This window comes from Sphaeramia orbicularis, chromosome 1, assembly GCF_902148855.1.
Source record: "Sphaeramia orbicularis chromosome 1, fSphaOr1.1, whole genome shotgun sequence".
NCBI lineage: Eukaryota > Metazoa > Chordata > Actinopteri > Kurtiformes > Apogonidae > Sphaeramia > Sphaeramia orbicularis.
In genome coordinates, this window is record NC_043957.1 from 38,993,709 (window position 1) to 39,010,940 (window position 17,232).

Here is a 17,232-nt window from a genome sequence, read left to right on the forward strand (position 1 = left end):
TCCTTTTACATTTGCTCTTAGTCAATTCAGAAACATATTACCGTCTTAAATGATAGGCTAAGGGTATTTTACAAAATATTTTACAAAAATTTGTAGCTGTTTTTAGCTAATTGTACAATGCATTTTGTCCTATGTTTTTATTTATGTGGTTTTTTTTGTTGTGGTTTTATCAGAAAATAGTGTATTTTTATATAATCTTGATATAATTATGTAAAAGCCTAACTACAGATGAGCATTAAAAAATTAGCAACAGTTATAAACTCTGCAGCACACCAGTTTACTTTAATGTATGCATCGTCCCTGTCAAAAATATGAATACATAAATGAGTAACTTAATAAATAAATAGGAAGCAAACTTTGCCTGCTAATAAAGACCATCTGATGCTACAAATAAAGCTCCAGGAAAGTAAAGAAATTGAGCTTGAGTTTTCTTCGAACATATGATTTCCAAGGTTTTATATAAGTTATTACCAGTTTGTAAATCATCCTGCATCCAAAGTCTGAAGTGACAATGTTTGATTGTTTGTGTAACTTCTCCACATCTTACACATTATAATTCTGTTTTAAAAGACCCGGGAGAGCAAATACGAAACACACAGATCAGTTGTTTGAAACCTGCCCACCTACATTGAGTCAAAGTGTTGCCCATGTATCAAGGCCTTTAGTTTCAGTATTGGTTTACAGTGTCTGTACCACAGTAGTCTCCCCACAGTGAATGTAAGCAGTGCCAGTGAGTTTCAGCTCCAGCAGTGTTGATTTATCTCTGCGAGGCCCCACAGTGTGTATTAGTGCAGCGTGTGAGGCCAGTAGTGCACTACATTGTGGTTTCAGCTTTGGCTGTGCTCTGCCACTGGGCTGCAGTGTCTTGGGCCTCCTCCATCACCAACACAACTTTTCTCATTAGGGGCTAACCGCACCTGCCTGCAGCCAACTCGGCTCTCCTGTCCTCCCCACACATGGAAACAATCTGCATTCCTCCTCGGCACAGCTCTGCACCCCACCACCCCACCCCCCTTCTCCCATGCATCAGCAGCCCACACTCCCTCTCTTTCTCTCCCTCTCTCCTCCTGCTGCTCCCTGTAGTATTTTGAGCTCCCCACCTGCACTACTCTCCCACAGATGTAGCCCTGGCACCGAGGGGACATACAAACACCATCCAAATGTGTGTGAGCGCATACACACGCACACATACACTTAAGCTCCGTGCCAAAACTCTTGCCCCTCATTTTCCCTCCTAAAAAACAACAGGATTTTTACAACAGCTTACATCTGTTCAAAATGCTTATTATCCCCTGTTATTGCTTATCAAACATTATTGAAAAATATCCACTTTGGACATTTCTGCTGGATTTACAGCACGCATATTGAGAACCTGTGCGCTGCTATCAACTGCTCCCAGTTAGCTGAGCCTAGTAGGTCAGCAACAGTCCCAGCCAGAGTGAGTAACAGAGGTCTCTGCCTATCCTGCTGTTCTCTGGCATATGGAGAGGTTCAGACGATGGCCCTGCCAGCCCGCCTCGCCGCCTGCTAGCCAACTAGCCAAGACAGAGGGACAGAGTCTTCCTGCTGCTGTCGGAACAAGAAAAGCTGGTCTGAGGAGCTCTCTGGTGGCGAGACCTTGGCTTTGCAGGAAGAGATAGGGAAGCATTTATGAAAAAAGTAAAAGGGACTGAGAGAAAGGGAGGGAAAAAAGAGAGGGTTAGTTGAAGCTCACTGCACTCCACAGTCACGTCCCGGCTGTCTGGTTGCCCGCAGCAACCAGACATGATGTCATAGGCAGTTGAACTTGGACTTGAAGGGGGGTTAGAGAGGGAGGGGGTCACTTTCCACTGCCAAGGATTACATTGGGAGAGTTGGAGTAAGATAGGGAGAGGAAAAGAGAAGGGGGTTAAGGGAAGTCAAAGCCAGCAGAAGGAGGAGTTATCTACAAACACCAAAGAATTATGGGTAAGAAGGCGGGTGGGGGGATAAAACTTTCTCTCGGTCTGCTAGAATGGGGGACAACAGGGAGTTTGCTGTTAAAGGTGGGGTGATCCACTGCATTCCCTGGACCGAGGCCTGTGGAATGTCAGCAGCAGCCAAAACAGCTGGGCCTGTGCCAGAGCCTCCTCTCTGCCCTCTTATCAAACTGAGAAACTGGATCCCTGGAGTAGCCGCCCTCAATAGCTTTACAGTGTAGCCTGAGACTACTCAGGCTCACAGAGCAGAGACATATTTGGGAGATCACCTTACATGTAAACTGGTAGCGCATGACAGAGTAGTCATAGTTGTCTTGTGTTTGCTCACTGCAAAGTAATTCAGGTCGATATAAAAACTGCTGCCTTAATGCTATTTGTAGCTGCTCTGAAATAACACAAGTGTTTTTAATGAGGAAAATGTTTGAGTCAGCTCTTAAAAACAGCAAGTGGTGAAGTTGAGGTTGTAACTTTTTCAGCACTGCATGGGACAGCTGAGCTAAGCAATACTTAGAGGGGAAAAGATGGAGTAGATGGCCCTCTAGTGGATATACATGTAAATCCTTTTCTGTTACACACACCTCTGTTACATCCTACCACCTCAATTTCCTCTGTCTGTCTGTTGGTAGGTATTATTCTGTATTTTCTCATAAATGTTGAGTTAATTGCATCTTTGCAATATTTGTTCTTTTTTTCTCCACAGTCCTGGTTCCTCTGACAAGGCCTCTCTGAATCAACAGCTAAAATTGTGTCATGAAAATTGGAATTTGAAAAATAAACACATCGCCGCTGATTATGAACAGACTGCTGACACTAAAAGGTCTTTCTCTCTCGCCAACACTATTCAAAGTACTTCTACAAAAACCTGTAACAAACCCACCCCGCCCCAAGAGGACACCCAATTCAAGGCAATTTGAACAGGAACATTCATCCCCCTTTGTGCAGGAGGCTTCAATGAAATTGAGTGGACAGGCTCAGAATGCAAGGAGGAGGAAGAGGAAGATGAGGAACTGTCTCACACACACACTATGAAATTAAAGGAAACAGAATATGGCAACCTAACAAATGACCAATTATACATTTGTTGTATCTTTTTTTACAATTTTTTTTTTTCATTTTGTTGTCTCCACAATGAAACTCCATGCATTGGCTAGGAGATCCAAGTACACAAAAAGTGACAAGAGGTCAAAACTGCAAGTTAAAAGCATTGCCACCCAAATTGCACGCCTTCATATCATGTGTATTTCTTCTCCAGGGACAAGATCCCATCTCATCCATCAGCCCACCTGGCACCCAGTGCTGCTCCCCAAACGCAGCTACATGCCTGTGCAATACGTCGCCACACTCTGCCCGCCACTTCTCCCGCTCAGCCTTGAGCCTTTTTCATTTCTGATTGGCCAATCATGGTGACACCATGCAATGGTGTGACATATATGCACTAAGTGGCTAGTCTTTGTTTACCTGTCAAAAGTACAAGGGTGTCCTGCTGCAGGAGAAGTGAGAGCCATAAGGCGAGTGCGAGCGAGTGAACACATGACAGTCATAACACTAACTCTACACGTGCTCTTTCGTCCCCTCACCTATGCACTATTAATTTTTAATAAGGGATGAACAGTATTGCACATCAAAGGTCAGATGAGCGAATAAAGAAGTGACCGGAGAGTGATGGTGACTGCAGGGATGTGGCTGCGTTAATGTTAAGTTTAATCTCTGACACACACACACAGAAACATGCACATGCTTGCATTACAGTACATACAGACCATTCTGTCCAGATAGTCTGTGTCACAACCACTCATAAAATCATCTTATCATTCATAGACATGACATTTGATTTACCGTAATACACAACATCAGCTTTATATTTTTGGCTTTTGTTTGTAGGTGTTTTCTTGCGATTTCTTTTTTTGCCAGATTGGTTTTGGTTTTGTCTCACTTGGATTGTTTAAACCTTCTCTTGCATGTCATCACACCTTTTCTTTAGTTTGCAGTAACACGTTAAGGATCATGCTCAGTTTTCAGCGAAACATATTTCAAAGAAACAGTAACAGCAGTTTCTCAAATCTCTCACGCACGACAGCACAGTAACAACAGCTCATCACATGCATCCCTTGCATTGCTTCATCCTGTAACCCTTAGTCCAGTCACAGAAAAGCCCAGAGGAATACACACACAGACAGACACGCACGCACGCATGCATGAACCAACCGCAACACAATTTAGGTATATACACACTAACACTACCGTCAACATGACATACAAGAATAAAGGGAAGCCTTTATATTTGGTTCTCCAAACTGCCTTTGTTAATGGTTTTTCATTCACTCAAGATTTGTGTTTTTTAATCTGAGATATTTTTTCTATGTAAATGTTCACATTGAAATTGCTATTGGTATTATTTTCATCATGACACACTTCAACAAACGCCGACCTCACAAAATAACTGGACTGCCTAGCTGTTGGTTCTGTTTTGCAGGGATAGTAAACAGGGTTGAGACCCTTTTCTCAGCCTCTTTATTAACATTAGCTCTATGTACTAAAACCTTATATCAAGACTATAACAGTATATAAAGTGCCTCTGTATTCCCTTCATGCAATTAGTAATAAACTTGACTTCAGGTTCTCTTCCCACATATAAGCTAAAGCTACAGGGAATGGTAGCATTGGTGCATGTGGAAACCATTGGCCTAGGACAGATCTTTATAGAGGACTGCAAACTTTTTTTTGTAAAGACAGAGAGAGAGATCTTATACATATATATTTATGATATATGCTCCTTTTTAACTTTTGCTACATGAGCTGGTTGGCAGTCTAGTTATTTTCTGAACTCTCACTTTCTCCCCCCACTCGTTTCAGTAACATCACCTTACTGTTACCAGTACGAATCAAACGACACGCCATTGCCATCTGCAGCGCAGCATTCTAATACTTAGATGAACATGTCAGAAATCGACAGTAGGTTTGAAGAAAAAAAAGTGTTTGTTTTTTGATGGAAAGTATTATTATTGAAAAATATGTGTCGATTGAGCCACGTGCAATGCATTGGGTAGATCATTGTGTTTGTCTGTTAGAGATTTTTAAGAAAGCTAAGAGAAAAGAGAAAAAAAATGTATTTGTTTCAAGTCCGTAAGCTCCAGGACTCTAAACTAGAGGGCCATGAAAAATCCTAGTCTTTGTAACTTGGGGGTATTTGTTTTTATTTCCTTTGTCTCTTTTTTAATGTTTTATGTGTAATCATTTGTTTATAAAAATGTGGGAGGGCTGAAGGAAAAAAATTCTACACAACTTCAGAAAAATTCTCTATCATCAGATAAAAACTGGTGCTTTAACATTATAAAGTACTTTCAGAACTATTATAAATGAATGGTAATGAACAAAATAACAAACCATTTAGGAAACAGCATTATTCCTCTCTCTATTTGTATTCTTCTATTTGTATGAGTGGGGGGAGAGGTTCCTATTCCTTAAGGTTGTGACACAAAAGGCATTTTGGTTCAACCTTTAGAAAAAAATAAAATAAACCTATACTATCAAGCCTAAGAAACTCTGTTCAGATAATTTATGTTAACCCATGCACTGCCTGAAACTCACCAGCAAGAAAAACAAAACAATAACCCTCCCACTTCAATTCATTTTTATCATGCATCGATTCACGACAAGGTCCTCCCTGTAACCACGGGAGGCACTTCACATCCAGGAATCGTTTTATTCCCATGGTCATCTTGAAAAGTTTCTGAATCTAATCTCAGCAGGTTGTGTTGAGACACACTTGATACAAGCTGTAAGTGGAAGGAGAACAGACACAGAAAAGGAGCTGAGAATCAGGCAAAATATGAGTCTGAACCATTAATAAAACAGGCAGCAAGGTGAGCCTCTCCCCAGTTCCACCCCCTCCTCTGTAAATGACTCTTATAGTGCTTGTGCTGTAGTGTATAGTTTCCCAGCAGTTAAAGGTTGTCCCTTAAAAGTGCCTTTTGTTCACAGACTCCATTTTGTAATCCAGATCGCCCTTTTCGAAATGGCTCGAGGTAGCGGGTTGCCCCTGAGTGCCGCAAGGAGGCAAGAAGTCGTCACCATTCAGCACCCAGGGACAACTTTTTCCTTTGCCTTCGAAATGAATCCCCTCCATTGTACCTCCCCTATATCCTCTCTTCCTTTTCAAAGCCGTATATATATATATATAGTACAAAAGGAAACTGGTGTGAATTAGTTCTTTACTTTTTATTGATAAATGATGAAAAAAAAATTTTTGAAAAGGCAAAAAAACTTGTTCTCGTTCAGCTCTTGCTTTTTTCTTTCCCTCTGTCTCCACTGTCTGTTTTCCCTTAGACACTGGAGTAGTCTGTAACTGTGTGTCCGTCACTCTCTGTTTCTCTCTCTCTTTCTCAATCTCTCTCTTTCTCTCTCTCTCTCTCTCTCTCCCACCCTCTCAGCTGTTGGGAGGGTTAAAAAAAATATTGCCGAAAAACTTTTGTCTGAGCAGAATGCAGTTAGCTCACATGTTATTCTTGTCTGTATGCTTCACATTGTATTACCATACCCATCTCTTCAGCTTCTCCATTCAACAGCTAATGTAAGTGAACAAATTACGCTGACGGGCTTTTGGGGGTGTCCTTGGGTGGGTTAGGAAGGGAAGGCAGGGGTTCAGGGGTTTGTGTCGAAGAGGTCTACAGAGAAGACAATGGGGTCAAGAGGGCTCAATGAACTCCTTTGGGATGTTGTGAAAGGGGCTGCTTCAACTAGGCTAAGAGTTTGCTCTTTTGTTTTTGCTATTTATTTTTTGCTTTGTTTTTTCCCCTTTTTTTTTTCCTTTTTAATTTGGATTTCTTTTAATATTTGCTATCAGGGTATGCTGTCGATGAGGCTCTCTTTGAAGATGCCTTGGACTGTAAATGAAAGCTACAAGCACCTTATAACCGGACTCGTCCTGCATGAGGCTGAAAAGGGGGAGGTTGCATTTCCAGGACATATCCCACATCCTATCCAATCAATCTTGTAAAGTGAAGTATTATTTTCTTGGTGGGTTCAGCAGTATTAGTCATTTATAATAACATACCAACCAGACAGATAAAAGGCCAGCGTGAACCTGATCTCTCAGATTTTGAGGATTCAGGGAAGTCCCTCCATTATCCTCCTCTGACCACCTCATGCTGGACTGCTCCGTATCTTTGTTATGTTGTTTATTTTGTTCTCTTTGGTGACTGGTGTATGGTTATTAGTGTAATAGGCAGCACCCTAGGTCCCTGACTCCCAGCTCTTCTGCGCCTCTGTCTGTGCCCTCAGTGCAGCACCACTTCTTTGTGAGAACACCCCCAGAGCTCTAGGTGAAATGCATGTGTTAATTACAGTTTCTTTTCCATAAGAAGAAAAACACAGTTTGAGAAGAGCAGTACCTGATTGAATAAAAAGGATGTTCTTGACTGTACCATCTTGCTGTGTCATGTCTTTATTTCTACAGACCTGAAGCCTGAGAGTTACTTAAATATTCATGACATCGCTGAGAAGTTCCAAGTAAAACTGCAGCAAGTACTATTACTACTTTGTAACTCCACTGATTTCTACCATTGAACACTGGACAAAATTACACAGGTTCCTGCAGGGTCTTAAAAAGTCTGGAATTTACAAATCTGCATTTAATACCTTAAAAAATTAAATGTGATATGGTAGGTCTTAAGTTATGTTGCCATAAACGTGTTTGCTGTATTGTGTTTAAATGTGTCTGGGAAATGTTCAAGCTGCAAATAAAGTAACATTATTCTACTCAGTTCCACCTGTTGAAATTAGGAACCAATTATCGCCAACTTTGCAGCGTCTGGTGAGAAATGACTTGGGACGGTGGGAATCAAGGCGTTGGAGTAAATAAATACAATTTTCAAGGAGTTGCCGTTTCTTGCCAGTATGGCTGTGAAATAGGCTTTAAATTGTGTTCTAAGTAGTCTTAAAAAGGTCTTATAAAGTCTTACATTTACCTTGTAGAAACCCTGTTACAGCATGTATTTAATGATCATAGCTGTAGCATAACCCTGGCAATTCTTAAAGCTCATATATTTTGAAACTCATAATTAGTGCCAGAATCATTTAGAGTACCTGGATCCTTAAAGTCTTAAGTCTGATTGCCCTAAATTAAGGCCTTAATTATTCTTAAAATTGATAAATAATCATTAAATCTAGCACTCAAAGGTCTTTAAAAAATCCACAGACACAATAAATGATACTTTCTTAAGAAATTTTTGTAAAGAATTTTTCTAATTCATAAATTATTGTTTAGCATTATAGCATAACTGAGATCGGAATGAGTGGAGCCACCAACATGCATTCATAGGCGGAACTGTTCAGATGTGAGCTATAGCAGCTTGAACATCTGTAGAAGAAACAATCATGGAGAAATGGAAATGCAACATGAGCTGAACTGAACATGGTTTAGACTGGTTGAATGCAATAACCGACGCCTGTTTGTACTGTTATTTTTGTGAATGTAAGGTCTTATATTTGACCAGATGCCTTAAAAAGTCATAAATGTGGCTTCCTCAAACCTGCAGATACCCTGTAATTAAATCCTATGAGTATTTTCCTTAAGGAGGTAAGACATTGCTTGTAGTATAGAGAGCTAACATTTAATTAAAACACTATAACAAGTGACAACAAAATTCAGCTGAAAAATGCAACAACATAAACACAATGATCAAACTGTCACAATAATAATGTTTTCCAAAAACATTGAACTCTGAAAACAACAAAAGACCTGGGTCTAAAAACCCCTGTCGTATGTTCAAAATAAATAAGTTCTTCCACATGTAAAGTAGTTGCTAAAGGCATCTTGTGTTTTATTTTTAGATTTCTACAAAGCAAGACATGTTTAGAACTGATTTTTACTTTTTTTTTTTTTTTTTTTTAATTTATGCATTCCCATGTAATAAGCCTGGCCAAAAAAAATAATCCCCATGTGGATTTAACTCAACAAATAGTTCAGTTCCTTCCTTAAAATAATTAAGGCAGTGATCAATATGTTTCATGTGGTGAGAAGTTCTTTAACCATACCTGATACAGGGAGTAGCTTGTCATTTCTTAAGCAAGAGTATAAAGACTGGACTGTGTTTCAGTTTAAAAAAAAAAAAAAAAGGTCATGTGAGTCCACGCTGACTCTATTAAAATCTGTTGTTTAGTCTTTTGGTTTTTATTTAAAAGTGCTGAGCTCTCTTGATTGCACCATCTAAAAGTGTTTCAGTGGAGGGACCGCTTCACTTTTCCTCAGTCTGGTCCAAATTAGTGGCGTTGTCCTCTTGCACCGTGGTCTGTGCAATCCCAAAATTCTGGAGCTGGAAACAGAGAGGTGTTTATAACAGAAGTAGTAACACGGTTTTAGACGTATCCTCTATATAACCAGTCAGATCCTCTTTGAGATTAAACAGAATAGATAGATTGTCATTCAAAACTTCACATCATTAAAAAAAATTTCCCTGCACTGACACACAAAAATATGGAATAAAAGATAAAAAAAATATAAAGTTGTAAAAAATAAAGCATCTTAAAACATATATGCAAGCAAATGACACTATATACATGAAAAAAGTGTACAGACGTAAAATATCTTGCACAGCAGTATAGCAGCAAAACCAGTGTGCTTAAATGTGATATTGCACTGTTATTTAAATATTTTTTAAAAGTTCAGAAGGTGCATTATGTAAAAAAAAAAATAAAATCTGTTCTCTGAGAATGACCTGGCTAAGAAACCAACAGAGACATCACAATATATCAAGACAAAACAACCAAACGTCTTGCAAAAATACATACAAATAACTAAATACAGTGTCTGAATAGAATAGAATAGAATAGAATAGAATAGAATAGAATAGAATAGAATAGAATACTTCTACTCCAGTCAGTGCAAACAATATGAATAAAAAAACCGAAACAATATAGTCAGAAAATAAGAATAGAGGAAATATAAAATTTATAGATAGATAGATAGATAGATAGATAGGTAGGTAGGTAGGTAGATAGATAGATAGATAGATAGATAGATAGATAGATAGATAGATAGATAGATAGATAGATAGATAGATAGATAGATAGATAGATAGATAGATAGATAGATAGATAGATAGATAGATAGATAGATAGATAGATAGATAGATAGATAGATAGATAGATAGATAGATAGATAGATAGAAAAGTAAAATTATTAATAAAGGATGAGTTCACTAAAGATTTCATTTCAGCTAATTTACCAAACTCTGCTCTGACTGTGGGAACCACTATTTGTAGGATGTCCTGACAGCACAAACCATATTGCTTTTGGGTTTGACACTTGTATGTATGTTTCAGTGTTAATATATTTAATATAAAGTGACAGTGAATATCTGCGAGATGACCTTCACCCAAACCTACCTGTGAGGAGCTCAGTGTCTGTGGTGCTGGGTCAGTTTCCTGCACCGGCTTCTTCTTCCCTTCATTATCAGGATCGTCTTGTTCCTGTGGCGGAGGAGGGGGTCCGTTGTGCACTGTGGGCTGAGGTGGGGCTGGTTCATCCTAAATAATGGGACATTTTATTTAGGATAAACCAGTGCTTTGTGTTTTGGGGCTTTAATAGCACTGGCTTCTGGAGAACAAACTCACCTGTGTGTCATGTAGAGCCTCTGCAGAGGGAGTTGTTTCTTGCACTGGATGGTCCTCACCATGACAGAAAGGAATGGCAGCAAGTTGAGGTGACAGCGGAATCAATTGTTTTGGAGGCTGGGATGGAGCAGGGGGTGGAGGAGGAGGTGGTGGTACAGGAACTGTAGTCTGTAGATGTAGAGGAAATATACAATATTGATCTGATATGGTCAAAAACCTAAAATGAATCCATGCTTATTAGTGTAAAAAAAAAAAAGCCTAATTTAATGAGTAATTTAATGTTAAGTAAAATCAAAATACCCCACTGACACTGAAGTTTGTAATAATATATGCAGTATGCGTGTTGCGTTCACTGACTTCATGTGGCCAAAATCTGTTAGCAGATGTAAACTATTAAAGGAAATGTACATTATTAAAGGAAATGCACTTAGTTTGTGAAAAATGTGCTTGATTAGGAGAAATTAATCCAGACCACACCTAAATGTTCACTCTAAGGGACTTCAGACATGTGATGTCACTCAAGTCAGACTAATTTTTGGGATTTGAAACTTACTTGAATAATATTGAGGAAAGACTTGACTTTAACTTTGTGTTCAGCTGACTTGACTTTTGTCAGATGACTTAAAGAGTCATCCTGGTTAAAGCAATACTGAGACGTCACATTTGATTTGCGGAACATGACTGGGTCATTACTGATGCAATATGTGTCAAACAACATAAAGCAGCCACCGATCAAAATAAGAGAGATGAAGAGTAAAAAAAAAAGAATGAATCCAGATAAAATGGTATATATAAATAATACTGCCAGTAATGTCAGTGAATGAGCTCTTTTTTATTACTTTAAAATACAACATATAAATATATTGATTATATAAAGTTTATACTGTGTTTGTGTTTTTACAGTATTGCATCATGTTGTGTAAAATCATCTTATGTTTGCAGAATGTCTGTCCTGTGACAACCGCAAACTCTCAACTTAGACCTGCATTTTCCAGCATATCCAGGAGGGTTTATTTAATTTTAGAAGATGGAGAATTTGAAACTTGGCACATAATGAAAACACTTCCTATTGTTTACCACAAACATCAACAGTCATCACACTTTGAGGAATGAAACTCACTGGACAGGACTAAAACCTGTCAGATAAATGTACTGGAGTTAAAAGTACAATATTTATATTATAACATAAAGGAAACACTGAAGCAAAATATATAAATTCTCAACTTAATCCTGGAGTCCAGTAAAAATGACATTCAACCAATGTCAATAATGTCAGTGTTTTAGGAGGATCTTCAGTTTATTTATTTTAGCTTTGATGTTGCATGTGTTTGTGTGTTTGTGTGTGTGTGTGTGTGTGTGTGGGGGGGGGGGGGGGGAGACACACACACACACACACACACACACACACAGAAACAATGTATTATTTCACCTTGGAGGCGTTTCTATCCAAGTTCAGGGCACTACTTGTATTTGTTGCTCATGATGACTAAACTTTGAATGTATGATCAGAAGGTCCTGTGAACTGGCTCTTCCTGTCTTACTTGGCTTTAACAGGTACTTGACTTTTCACCACTGACGCTCAGGAGATGCCTGAGACATGAGGGGTAAGACCTGAGACTGGTTTCCTGCTCATTAATGAGTGAATCCCAGTTCTGAGTGGTTCAAGAAATGACAAAGTAAGAGTTTCTCACCATGTTAAGTTGTCCGGATGTGTCAGACTTCGCAGGATGAACAAAAATAGCTGAGAGGAAAGATGGTGTACATCCAGGTTCCACCTTTAGTCACAGGATGCTTTTATGTTTGTTTTTCGGCAGAGGTGCATCAAATATCCGTGACCGTGGAATGGAAATAGTACCGTCCACTTCCGGTATTCTAGTTAGAAACAAGGATATAGTCCAACAAAAATGTAATTAGAAAAATTAATATAAATTATTCCCATAAAGTACGTAGCAGATGACTACTGAAGACATCAATGTAACATTCAAGTGTGTCGTATAATGGAAAGCTATAGTGCTTTAGGGCTTTGAATGGCCTATGAATTTTCACTTACAACATGTTTAATTAGAAGTACATTAAATACATAAATTAGTAAATTAAATAAATAATTGACAGTTTTTTGTTTTTTGTTACATATTTTTTGCAGTAATCCAGAAGTTTGTGGTAGACGCACATGAACGTACCTCGCCCATGACGTAATTTCCGGTATAACCGCTACATTTTGTAAACACTAAACGGCAGCAGTCAAAGAAACACGCAACAATCTCCGTGTTATTAACTAAAGCAAGAAAACCTGTCACTAACTGTTCTACCAGATACTACAAAACACACTACCAGTCGTCTTGTCGCAGGGAAAGCTTGACGTCGCTTTAGCGTCAGGTTCCACAGAAAATTAACAGCATTTAGTCGGCTAACACTTACGGTTAGCTATCAAAACAATCTAGCGTTGTTAAAGGACGCTTCCAGCTGACGTCTGTTAAGTGTGTTTCTCATTCACAAGGTAGTGGACACTCTCATGCTGGTCATACCTCAATGGGGAACTGTCTGTTTTCGCAAGGTGCGGATGACCTGTCTCTGCTGAACGATTCCGAGGGAGGAAGTCTGCCCGGGGAGCCTCCGCCGCCATACCAGGTGCGCTTCCGGGGTTCATGTTAAATTTACTCCGCGGATGTAAGCTCTACCAGTTTAGCTCTTCTAAATTCAGCAGACAGTTACATTTACCAGCACCAGGAGTGTATTCCGTGTCTAAAGCAGGTTTTCAGTGTTTGTGTACTTGTCACTAATTGTGTTGTTGTTAGCATTACAGTGCATAATGAGGTTGTTCATAAGTGGAAGTTTTAGGAAACCCTTTCAGTAGAATTCCCTACATTTAATATGCAATCTACAAATGCCGGGAAAAAAGTGACATGCCACTAATTTTATTGTCTGTCGAAAAGTTGTGTTTTTGCTTTTTTTCCTGAAACTTAAAACAACTGCCAGTTCTTCAGACTCCAAATAAAATTAATGTAATTATTCATAGAAGATGTAAAATAGTCAAAATAACAAAAAATGCAGTGTTTTCAAGCAAGTTTATATCCCTTTTTAAACAACACAATACTTAAGTTTTGACAGAGAGAATCTGATGTATTCTCCACCTGTCTTTCATATTATGTGCTTATTCCGCTCCTCGAATAATAAATACAAGGAGCCTGATTGTGACCATCTATCTCCACCTTAACTTAATACTGTTAATTTTATATGTTATAAAATTCTATGCCACTAAATGTCTCTAAGATGTACTTGCATAAGTGGAAAACTATTAGTAGACTTGTAAGTGGTGCCATAAATAGAATAGATGCTAATATTAATGATCACAGTTATTTTCTTGACAAGTAATCATCAACTCATGTTTCAGTATCGTGGCAGCTATAGTCATTCTATAGAAGGTTCAGGCTGTTTGGTTTTTCTCTCCCTTCACTTTTAGGAACGTGCAGAGCCAGTACCAGTCTATCATCCCACTCCAGGTGAGAGTCGTCTGGCCAGCCAGCTGACTGAAGAGGAGCAGATCCGCATCGCCCAGCGCATTGGTCTCATCCAGCACCTGCCCAGAGGCATCTTTGACCCAGGCTCTGACCCATCTGACAAGAAAGTTAAAGAGTAAGACCTTAATATTGGCACTGTCATAATCACTGCAGCAAAATGTTTGTGATGATTTCCATCAGATTATATTACCCCGCCTCTCGAAGGGGAGGCAAGGGGTATTGTTTTTGGTTCGGTTTGTTTGTTAACACTCTAGCAGCAAAACAAACTGGTTGAATTCATAGCAAATTGGGTTTATATAATGCCAGTGACCCAGAATAGATCTGATTACATTTTGGGAACAGTAGGTAAAAGTCCAAATTTTTTATGAATTTTTAAAATCTTTTTTTCCTCCCATTTTCTCATAATGGGTGAAATTTCAAATGTCTGTAGCAGCAAAATTGTTGTTGAATTCACACCAAATTTGGTTTATAGATTCCCAGTGACCTAGAATAGATGTGGTTATATTTTGGGAAAAGTAAGTCAAAGTACACATTTTTTTATGAATTAAAAAACAAACAAAAAACACCCCCATTTACTTATATTTGGCAAAGTTTCAAATGTCTATAAAAACATCAATTGTGTTTCAATTTACTTCAAACTTGGCACATATATAGAGGCAACTGATATGCTGACATCAGCACACACATAGACATGACGACATTAGCTGGATCGATGCCAAAATAAGCTACAATATGTGTGAGGGGCAGGGTTTGTTGTGCCAGGCACCACTTGTTTTGACTTAATTCAAAACCAGTGTAAAGCTTATTTCAAATTAAGCTTTTTTTTGTCCATTTTTGTCATATTTGATGCTAAACTTAATGAAATATGCAAAAAAAAATGTAATGTAATGTCTCTGTCTTTAGATGTGTAATCTGCATGATGGATTTTGAATATGGTGATCCCGTTCGATTCTTGCCCTGCCTTCACATCTACCATGTGGATTGCATCGATCCCTGGCTGATGCGTTCCTTCACCTGCCCAACCTGCATGGAACCCGTCGACGCAGCTCTGCTGTCCACGTATGAAACCAACTAAGCAGCAGCTCCCTGTGGCTGATCCTAAATGTAACTGCACCTTTTTAGCCAAAACTCTCCTCGCTGTTTCTGCAGGTAGCCAAGGTAAAGTGGCAATATGCAGATGTTTGGAGGGTATTGTAGGATAATGCTGAAAACAGCAGCCCACCCCACAGTATACCTAGGTCTCTTATGGGTCTGTTAGGGCTAAGTAAACTTTTTGCCTTTTACAGTTGGACAATGTGCCAAATGAAGTTCGATAAAAACTATTGGACATTGTTCAAGTAGCAAAATATTACACAAAGTAGTTTCACTTTTGTACAACTGATGGTGTATTTTGATATATGAACTTTATGGTAGTTAGTGTTTGTCACAGATGTCATTCACGCCCCGCTGAAGATGTAATGTGCAATATGAAAATGCAGAACTGTTCAGGTCAAGTGGTCAGAACAGACAAGTCTATGGTCATTGTTAATCAGAATGAGCAGGGCAAACATGAACGAAGCATGACTTTGAATGTCAAAAAGATGCTTGCCTCCATACTGAAATGCAATTGTCTAAACACAGAAGTAGGTTTTTCTGAATAAAGCTAACCTACGAGGTCCTTACACCATTTATGGCTTCAGCACCATGAGTTAAATGGTGTAATTTATCTTTTGAAATTCATCTGAAGACTTATCTGTTTGTAGAAATGTATTGTCTGTATTTGTAGATTTTTTTCCTTTGAAGCTGCTTTTACAAATATGGATCTGTTTTTGCCTTTCCATTATATGGATCTTCCTCTTTGCATTGTGCTTTCAGTTTTTTTCATCTTCAGTCACTGTTTTCTCCTCTACTGTTTACTGTCAGCGATATTTACAAAGATAAGATATGCTGTGCAATCTCCCTTAAAGCACCTTGGGATACCCCTCATCTGGAACGCTGTAGCTTAAAGAGTTTGTTGACAGTTCTGTGTTTTTTTGTGTGTGTGTGTGTGTGTGTGTGTGTGTGTGTGTGTGTGTGTGTGTGTTTTTGAGAGGGTGTAGTTGAGCTTCAACTGTAACATAATGATGTCAGTTGTGAACTTGTTTGGTTACCTCTTTTTGTAGATCATAGATTTGGTTTGTCTTGATGGCCTTCTTGCATTTTCAAAGTTTCTGGGTCTGTCAAAAATTCTTTTAGCTTTTTATAATAGAAATGTAATAACTGATGCTTAATGCAAAATGTGGAGGATGTTTGAATACAAAAAGCTATAAAGGTGAAGTGAAGTCACATTAGTGGACTGATATATATCTTGAATGTAGGGTAAAATTTCAGCTTTTACAGATTTGGACAGTACAAAGTGACAACAAGAGGACATTTCTGATTTACTCAGGCTGCTGTGCCTTTAAGGTCGAAGTAAGCCAATTCCTGTGAAGTACAATCATTTCTAACATTACATTCTTGTTTGTTTTAGTTGTCCTCTAGGGGGAGACGGATACCAGCACTGTACTGATTTGTATCAAGAGATAGGCCCAGGATAAAGCCAGAGGTGTCCTGGCTGATGTTAACAAGTATTTTGTGTTTTAATTTATAATGTGCACAACCAGTGCACATGTTTGATGAAAATCATAAAGCCACAATAAAAGTGGATACCAAATTTTGCATGAGTGTGATGATGTGTTGTCTATCTCCTTTTAAACAACTGAAACATTTTTTCAGACACAACCAGTGAATGCAATTAATTTTAGTTTTAATTTATTGTCAAGATGAGGAGAACCAAAATTCTTATGAGCATTTTCCACTGAGATTGATATTTTTATGGACAATATTATAAATGTGAAAAAGATAATCAAGAGCCCAATACATGATGGAAGTAATCATTAGTGATGCCCTTTCCCTTGGTTTAAGCAAGTCTCATGAAGAGAAGAATGTTGTAGATGGCCAACTAATTACATTAATTTACTGAGCAGTCTTATGAAAAGGGAATCTTTGCTTGTGTTTGACCAGAGCAATTTGAAGAACAAGGGCCAAATGAACAGAAGGCACATAACTGGTGCCAAACTTGAACAGAAATGTCAACCAGCTGGACTATAAACATCAGCAGAAGTACATTTGTGATTACAAGAAAA

General features: G+C 38.6%; 3 protein-coding genes across 14 annotated transcripts in view; 2 read left to right on the top strand and 1 right to left on the bottom strand.

Moving 5' to 3' along the window:
• The window catches only part of nfixa (nuclear factor I/Xa), a 116,079-nt gene extending 108,699 nt beyond the window's left edge, over positions 1-7,380 (top strand). For all 11 annotated transcript variants that reach the window (XM_030137832.1, XM_030137803.1, XM_030137821.1 and 8 more), the window contains one exon: positions 2,659-7,380. In XM_030137832.1, the coding sequence (XP_029993692.1) occupies positions 2,659-2,673 (15 nt within the window). In that variant the 3' untranslated portion in view covers positions 2,674-7,380. The remainder of the gene's footprint in view (positions 1-2,658) is intronic.
• A 3-nt stretch (positions 7,381-7,383) lies between these two features.
• On the bottom strand, positions 7,384-12,481 carry LOC115421898 (leucine-rich repeat extensin-like protein 3). Of its 2 annotated transcripts, none has more exons than XM_030137900.1 (4): positions 12,263-12,481; positions 10,572-10,739; positions 10,344-10,484; positions 7,384-9,271 (listed from the first exon to the last, which is right to left on the bottom strand). In XM_030137900.1, the coding sequence occupies exons 1-4, from the start codon at positions 12,263-12,265 to the stop codon at positions 9,194-9,196; spliced, it is 390 nt and encodes a 129-aa protein (XP_029993760.1). In that variant the 5' UTR covers positions 12,266-12,481; the 3' UTR covers positions 7,384-9,193. The 2 variants fall into 2 exon arrangements, with proteins under 2 accessions (XP_029993760.1, XP_029993768.1); XM_030137908.1 differs by having other exon boundaries at positions 7,384-9,265; positions 12,263-12,478.
• A 288-nt stretch (positions 12,482-12,769) lies between these two features.
• Positions 12,770-16,764, top strand: rnf11a (ring finger protein 11a). The gene is made up of 3 exons (XM_030137892.1): positions 12,770-13,199; positions 14,032-14,204; positions 14,993-16,764. The coding sequence occupies exons 1-3, from the start codon at positions 13,101-13,103 to the stop codon at positions 15,162-15,164; spliced, it is 444 nt and encodes a 147-aa protein (XP_029993752.1). The 5' UTR covers positions 12,770-13,100; the 3' UTR covers positions 15,165-16,764.
• Positions 16,765-17,232: the final 468 nt, after the last annotated feature.

Excerpts from the sequence above, each read along its gene's own strand:
- rnf11a (XM_030137892.1), top strand. The coding sequence starts at position 13,101 with ATGGGGAACTGTCTGTTTTCGCAAGGTGCGGATGACCTGTCTCTGCTG. Across the intron at positions 13,200-14,031 it reads AGCCTCCGCCGCCATACCAG|GAACGTGCAGAGCCAGTACC; the intron begins GTGCGCTTCCGG and ends CTTCACTTTTAG. Across the intron at positions 14,205-14,992 it reads TCTGACAAGAAAGTTAAAGA|ATGTGTAATCTGCATGATGG; the intron begins GTAAGACCTTAA and ends CTCTGTCTTTAG.
- LOC115421898 (XM_030137900.1), bottom strand. Across the intron at positions 10,485-10,571 it reads AGGCTCTACATGACACACAG|GATGAACCAGCCCCACCTCA; the intron begins GTGAGTTTGTTC and ends CCCATTATTTAG. Across the intron at positions 9,272-10,343 it reads AGACACTGAGCTCCTCACAG|CTCCAGAATTTTGGGATTGC; the intron begins GTAGGTTTGGGT and ends CTCTGTTTCCAG.